The sequence below is a fragment of the Bacillus rossius genome, chromosome 8, assembly GCF_032445375.1.
Source record: "Bacillus rossius redtenbacheri isolate Brsri chromosome 8, Brsri_v3, whole genome shotgun sequence".
NCBI lineage: Eukaryota > Metazoa > Arthropoda > Insecta > Phasmatodea > Bacillidae > Bacillus > Bacillus rossius.
This window is the reverse complement of record NC_086336.1, coordinates 29,632,182-29,640,225: the sequence shown is the minus strand read 5'-3', so window position 1 is coordinate 29,640,225 and position 8,044 is coordinate 29,632,182. Positions and strand designations below refer to the sequence as shown.

At 35.3% G+C, this 8,044-nt stretch overlaps 1 protein-coding gene across 1 annotated transcript; it reads left to right on the top strand.

Moving 5' to 3' along the window:
* Positions 1–327: 327 nt before the first annotated feature.
* LOC134534690 (uncharacterized) lies at positions 328–7,832 on the top strand. Its single transcript, XM_063373165.1, has 2 exons — positions 328–860; positions 2,390–7,832. Exons 1-2 carry the CDS (start codon positions 791–793, stop codon positions 4,462–4,464), a joined length of 2,145 nt encoding a protein of 714 aa, XP_063229235.1. The 5' UTR covers positions 328–790; the 3' UTR covers positions 4,465–7,832.
* The last annotated feature ends 212 nt before the right edge of the window (positions 7,833–8,044 follow it).

The window sequence follows — 8,044 nt, the reverse complement described above, 5'->3', positions numbered from 1 at the left end:
TACGTTTTTTACCGCGTTTTTCACCATTTTTTATGTACGTATTTCTTATTGAAGCACATTTGCAGCTTAATAAAACAAAATTCTTTTTACCGTCAAAAGTAAATAAACGAAAAATAACGAGTCTGGCGCATCAAAGATCACTACGTATCATTTAGTATCGCAGTTGCTAAAGTTGGAACGAAATTTTCTCACTTTCTATGGAAAAATTTAGTCCACAGAGGTCTATCTAGTGGTAGTCTTACGAACCTTACTCGATCAAAATGTCCGAAACGTAAATGATAAAAATGAGACGTAAAAATATTGAATTTGCTGCTATAATGTACATACGTATTTATGTGGCGGTAATTTATTTTTAATTTTGATAACATATTAAATGTACACGCGTTCGCCCATTCTTTAACAATGCAGGGAAAACTGTTTTTTATTTTCACCAGACTGATCACCATTTCTGGCTACACGTAGCATACCGAGGCCACTCGAATACGACTTGTTTATAATATAAACGGTGGTCAATCGAGTAGCGTATTGCGGAGAAAAACTTCAATGTGATCCAAAATAGACGTTTTGAGAAAAAAACTTGTAATAATATGAAAATATAGAGATAAATGTGCATTATGTCGGCAAAATTGGTTCGTGGTACGCGGGAAAACGTATCAACATTGACAATAGTTGTACGCTATATCCAATAAATTAATACATAACCTCACATCATTTTGCCGGGACTGAGACGGAAATTCACAATAAACGGGAATTCATTATAGGCGGGTTCACTATAAACGGGTTCTACTGTATGTACGTTACTGAATTTTTTTCCACTCATCCTGGTCAACACCATGAAGCTGTTCCGTCTTGCAGCAAAGGTAAGTTACAGTTACTAGTGTTTTATTAATATTTTTGTTTTGTGTTAAATAAATGCTTGAAGAGTCTATTGAACTCTATAGATTTAATGAGAGTGCCGAGTGTGTGCATTTGCTTACAATTTATTTGAAATACAGCCTATAGTTTCACGTTGTACAGTAAACGCCCGGCACATCGCGCCCCGATTGATCGCGGAATCGAGTATATCGCGAGTCAAATCATGTCCCCCAATCAAAAATGAATAATTTAATAATGAATAAATGGTTGCGAGCAGAATAGGGTCAACTCTAAAATTCGATTCCGGAAGTAGGGGAACTATCATGACACATTCGATGAAGGTAGGTATGAAAGTAAATAAAAATGCGGCAGTGTTGGTAGCCACATGCGATAATTGATTTTGAAAAAAAAAAAATAAGCAAAGGTGTGGCAACAGTGTAACATAGAAATGCCGGCAAATGTTTGGTAGCTGAATAACAGCCGGGGCACATTGTAGGGAAAGACAATATGACTATGCAAGGTTAGGTAAGTAGGAAATATATTTAAATGTAAAATGCATCACCTGAAGACATTTTTCAGATGTTGAAAAGAAAGTGAAAGGTTGGTTAGATTAGGTCAGCTACACAAAGAAAAATTAAATTAAAAATTTGCTACGGAAAAAATAGTTGTTTGATTACCCGAAAGTATTTTGTATCATTTTCTGAATGGTACTGAAAAAGAAGTGAAAGGTTGGTTAGGTTAAGTCAGCTACATAAAAAAAATTAGCTAAATGTAAAAACGTTATTTTAATATACGAAAGTATTTTGTATCGTGTTCTAGAAGGTATGGAAAACAAAGTGATAGGTTGGTTGGGTTAAGTCAGCTGCATAAAAATAATGCTTATAAATAATACATAATACCAATAAAAAATAAAATGAAAAATAATTATCAGATAATTGTTATGCTGTGGCGTTCTAGAACATTTGCGATTAGGTCAGCCATGTAAGTGCCGTATGTTTTAGTGTAAGGACATTGAAGGTATATTTTTGCTCGTAAAAATTAAAACGGTGTCGGATAGTACCTGCTATACCAGTATTTGTTTGCTAATTATTCTCGTTCTCTGTGTGTCTTATATGCAGTTTGAATGTTTTTAGACTAAGTTTGCACGTTATATTTCTCGAAACCACGTCTATTGCTACATTTTCTTTGATACAGAAAAAGTTGTATCAGAAAATAGAGTTGAGCGGATGGGTTATACTCTATTTTCCGATACAGTTTTTTTAAGGAAAATATTTTTGTGAACGTGGCAACTTGTTGGAATCGTGAAATATAACAGTTTGTACAAAGCTACAAACTGCGTAAAAGTAACACAGAGGAGAATAATTAGCAAAATAGAAGACTGGTATCGCAAAATAGAGTAGACGAGGTGGGATTAAACTCTAGTATGCGATACTGTAAAATAAGTTTATGCGCAGACATTTATTGCATATTTATTGATTTTATTCCTTCCCCAAGGTAGGGAGCAGACAACAGTGTGCATGTTCTATTGTTTCAGGTATTGCTGCACGACATGAACAAGCGAATCATGTCGATCCTGATCAGAAGTCATCTGTAGATAACTTGGTATCAACTATCGATACCAGCGAGACTCCAAATCGAAATGTTCTTCAAAGGTTCCTTTTGGGGGAACATATTACGAGGGCGGAAATTTTGTGGGCTCTTCACACTATTGTTGGTCACACATCACTTCGTAAAGCAGCTGAAAGTGTATCAGTCATGAAACTCATGTTTCCTGACTGTGCGGTCACTCAAAAAATGGAGTTGCAGCGTTCGAAGATTGGTTATCTAATTAACCATGGCATAGCTCCATATTTTGAAAAAGAATTGAAGGAGCTGGTAAAAAAATCATCTGAAATTGTTATTGGTTTTGATGAAAGCCTAAACAAGGTTGTTCAGCGTGAACAAATGGATATACATGTCCGCTTCTGGGATGAAGAACTCAACATGGTGCAGTCTAGGTATTTCACGTCAGTTTTCCTAAGCTCTACTCGAGCCCAAGATCTATTGAAGGGACTCAAGAATGTTTTAGGACATGAAAATTTGAGAAAAATTATTCAAGTGTCCATGGATGGGCCCTCTGTGAACTGGAAGCTATCTAAGGATCTAGTTACTGAATTGCGTGAAGAAATAGGTCGTGAAGGTTTTGACCTAATCAACATTGGCAGCTGTGGGCTTCATGTTGTACATGGTGGGTTTAAAGAAGGAATAAAAGTGACAGGATGGTGTGTAGTCGGGTTCTTAAGAGCGCTTTATTATCACTTCAAGGATGTTCCTCTGCGGAGAGCAGATTTCTCATCTTGCACAGGTTGCACTGTATTCCCCCTTAAATTTTGCTGTGTGAGATGGGTGGAAAATAAGAAAGTTGCTGAAAGAGCTTATGAACTACTGCCACATATGAAGACTTATGTTGAAGCCATCGAAAAGCAAATAAAGGACAAAGTGAAACCTAAAGATTCACACTTCAAACGAAGTTTTCCTGCTCTTAAAGAATCCCAAAATTTCAAGATTATTTGTAGTGCTGTAAAGGATGAGATGATGGGTGCCAAACTGGCCTTTTTCACTGCTGGAGCATCACTTGTAGAACCCTTTCTACGAGAATTTCAGAGTGATGACCCAATGGCACCATTCTTGCATCAAGAACTTCAGGCACTCACAACCACTGTGCTTAAGAGAGTTGTTAGAAAAGAGGTTATCGAAAGTGCTCAATCAATTACAAACATTGACTTGTCGAAAAATGAAAACCTTCTGCTGGCAAATCAGGTGGACATTGGTTTTGCAGCTACAGATGCTCTGAAGAAGGTACGAGGTCAGCTTGCTGAGAAGGTTGTGCTACAATTTAAAAATGACTGTAGATCATTTTATGTTGGCTTCCTTCAAAAGGTTCTGCAGCGTTCTCCACTTGCATATAGTCTTACTAGACAAATCTCCTGTATCAACCCTGAGTTGATACGTAGTAAACCAAACCTTGCTGAGAAAAGAATTAAAGCATGCTTGGAACTTCTAGTTGAAAAGCAACAGATCCCGGGGTCCACCGCTGACAAGATTCTGCAAGAATACCAAGAATTTATCCAGATAGCTTCCGTGGGAGAAGCCATGAAGTCTTATCATCGCCAGAATCAGCGTCTAGATTTGTTCTACGTGCAGGTTATGGTGGAATCTGGCAAATCATTTCCAAGTTTACTACTATTTATCAAGCATTTGCTTATTCTTTCCCATGGAAATGCTGCTTTGGAACGTGGTTTTTCCGTAAATTCGGATTGTCTGGTTGAAAATCAAACTGAGGATAGTCTTATTGCACAAAGAATTGTGTATGATGCTGTCATGAATTTTAAGGGTGTGCAACATGTGCAAATTACTAAATCGCTTATCCACTATGCAAGGAATTCTTGTGCGCATTATAAGGAGCATCTGGAGAGTAAAAGAAAGAAGGTAGAGGCTGAAAAAAGTGAAAGGGACAAGAAAAGAGAAGCTCAAAAAAATCTAAGGGAACTGGAGGCAAAAAAGGCGAAAATAATGAATGATGCCTTAAAAGAGGCAGCCCTCATTGATGAAGAAATAAAAAAACTTTAAATGGTTCATGTGTGTGGAAAAGTGAGAATTTTTGTATCAGCGATTTTTATTTAAATAAAATAACACTTTATATCAAGAACACTTCAAAATACTTCAAAATGTTTTTGTAATTTGTTCACTGATTGGTGAGTATTCTTGGTTTTAATAAATTCTTAAAGTGATTATTGTTATAGTGTCCTTGATGTCGGTAAACAACATTAATCAAAACAATTGAAAAACTATTTCAAAATATATTTTTTTGCCACATATATGTCAATTTTTTTAAACCTGGAAAATCTTAAGAAAACCTGGAAAAATCTGGAAAAAGTCTGGAATTTGGTTTTAATAATAGAGTGGCCACCCTGAGTAGACTATGAATTAAAAGATGCTTCAGCATCAACAATGTTGAGCCTTAGGCCCCTATATACAAAAATAAACTGGAGGAGGCACATCCTAACACTACTGCTCTGAGAATGTTTCTCACCCTTCCAGTTACAATTGCATCAGGTGAAAGACGTTTTAGTAAACTTAAACCTATTAAAAGCTATTTGAGAAGCACGATGGGCCAGCAGAGATTAACAAATCTAAGTATTATATCTATTGAACACAAACGAGCTGCTTTGATCAATTTTGATGATATTATTAACACTTTTGCAGCTAATCATGCTCGAAAAATTAAATTTTGAATTGAATTTCTTTGTATGGTTATCAATACAATATTATACTTAATTCATAATCACATGTTCCTTATGTAATTTTAGTACTTAATAAACTTATTGGTAAGACATTAATTTTCACTGTTGTCCAAACAATAAACAATAGTTTGATAACAGTCTATTTCATTATAATAAAAAATGTAATTGTATTAGTTTTCCAATTAGTGTACTTGATAAATAAAAGTTCTCAACTATGTATAAGTGAATGGTATCATTTCAACCACCGCTTCTAACGAAAAAGGGTATTTTATAATGTTGGTAAGGAGGGGGCGGCAAATTAAGCTTTGCCCCCCCCCCCCCCCCCCCTAACGAATCTCCTAGTTCTGGCCCTGAAGTTTACCCAATATATTCCAGGGTAGTTTCACAATCATTAAGTTTCATTTGGAACACACCTATACATTTAATACATCCCCTAATGTTTACGAAAATGATCAGATAAGCGTTTATATAGTCTACTCATGGGTCTACCATTTTGATGATTTGGGCTCATGACAGAACAGATTTTAGTATGGTTTTGACTTTATCGGTACATCTGTGGACTCGGGAAAGGTTTAGCCTCACAAAGGGCCGGCAAGGTGGAAGAATGAAAGATATCTCACTAATGGTGTGGAGAAGACCACACGAGCGTGATAACTAACATATTTTTGCCCCTTCATTTTGCTCTCTTCTCTTCGAAGTCTCACACACATACATACAGAGCCAGGCATGAGCTGAGAACTGTCTGTTATGATGCAGGTTCTTAATAGCATCATTTCTTTGATATCATCTATGATAACAAATGTTTTGAAATTTGAATAAAATTTGGCTGAAAAACAAGTCAGAACATGTAAACCATGAAAGAAAAGTTTAAGTTAACCCAGTTAAAATATACAGTATGAATCAAGGGACAGAGTTATGTCTGCAATAGAAAAATAAGATTGAGTAAAGCTCAATTGATGTATCAAATGAAGGAAAACATTTAATTTGAGAGAAAATAGACAAACACAACTGTTGTTTTGTTGACCTGACATCTTATGTATAGTAATTGCTACATTGATTGTATAAAGTGATAATTTTTTTTTTTCTTTCTAAAAATAGTTGTATCAAAAATTATCTGTAACATTATCATATCATGTATGAGATGTACTGTACATTACATTTTTGGGAAATTAACATGTTTGTAAATTTTTTTAAATCAATGTAAATACCAATGAATGTACATACACATTTTACACCTTGACTTCAAATGGGATCCACAAAACACAAATAAATTAATTTAAAAAATCAAAGTAAAATAAATAATAGGGTGGGAAGTACTTAAGGTGCACCATTAATTAAGCATAGAAAGTCTTAAGTTGACAGGACCTCCAATATTAAAGTAGTCTTCGAACCACTTGGTAAACTTACAATTAAATATATAATCAAAAATTTACCCAAGTTTGAAACACAATTGTTTCCCATTGGTCAAACAAAAAATAAAAAAAATAAAGGCTTTTTGAACCATAAAGCCCAAAATATATGGTAGACAACATTCAAGCTATATGGCGCAAATGTCCATGTTTATTACGGGACAAGCTCCCTAACGTGTTGCATGACAATGCTCGCTGTCATGTTGCACAAGCAGTAAATTATCTTTTGCGATGGTGGTCTTGGGAGGTGTTGGAACACCCACCATACTCACCTAACATGAATCCTTATGACTATGACCTGTTTCCTAAGTTGAGAGAACCCCTTTGAGGCATCCAATTTCCTGTCGTGCCATTAGCGATCCGAGCAGCAAGAATCTCTGTCGCTGACATCAACAAACAACACCTTGCTAACGGTATCCTACAGTTTACCGACATCTGGCAAAAGGTACAAGACTGTGCTGGTGATTATACTGAAGAAATGTAATGTTTGTTTGCTTGCACATAGATTAGTCTTTCTTCCAGGTATGTTGCCATTACTTTATTTACAGTCCTTGTATATATCATATTTTTATGGACACCATAATTGCAGTAATTTTGCACAAATCATTTCCAAACTGATAAATAAAATAAAGTAATAGAAAATCTCGACTGAGTTCTTAGTGGGAAAAATCTGACAAAATGTGTAGAAATGGAGAAGATTTTTTTGAAAGGAAAGAAATTGCTGTAACTCCCATAAAATGGCAAAATAAAATTTGTTTGAACATATTAAAACTCATAGGATTAGTACCAAAAACTTTTGCCTAGTTAAATTTTTGATGTGTTCAACCATAACTGCAAGCGGTGTAAAAAACATGGGATGGAGAAAAAAAATTAATTAACTTCCTTAGTACAATCTGTTAAAATTGTTTGGAAATCTTATAATTTTATCTCAAACTTTTGCCTGAAACAATTTTTGATAAGACAAACATTGTTGCAAAGGGTTTAAAAAACAGGGGTAGAAAAAATAAAAAAATTATAATTTACATCCTAAGTACGCTATTACCCTCTTTTATCGCATAATGGTCGCACGCGCGTAAACGTCGCACCCATATTTTAGGACGTCTAAATTTGGATTAAAAAAATCCTCTCGTGTAAACGTCGCATAATGTTTTTGGTCCCGCTATTAGATTCCGAGCGCTTTGTGTGGGTATTTTTTCCGTATAAAACAATGTATTTTAAAATATAAATCTAACATATATTCGGACATTACCACTTACTCATTTAATTAACGGAAATACGAAGTTGTCTGACGTGTAAATTATCTTTTAAAAACTTTTTAAACGTTATAACCTTCATCCGTTCATCAGCGTCGCCGTGGTGTATGCCGTACAAAACTGTAGCCAGCGCTCGTTGCAATCATAATGTATGGTTATGTTGCTTTCCGTATAGAGCGCGCGCACGTAGCTGAATATCAATATCTCGCCGAGTGCATGCAACGCACACATTCTATTTGGTTAT

Bases quoted from the DNA above. Each gene is read 5' to 3' on its own strand.
- LOC134534690 (XM_063373165.1), top strand. From the start codon at position 791: ATGTACGTTACTGAATTTTTTTCCACTCATCCTGGTCAACACCATGAA. The intron at 861-2,389 runs GTAAGTTACAGT...CTATTGTTTCAG, and splicing joins TGTTCCGTCTTGCAGCAAAG to GTATTGCTGCACGACATGAA.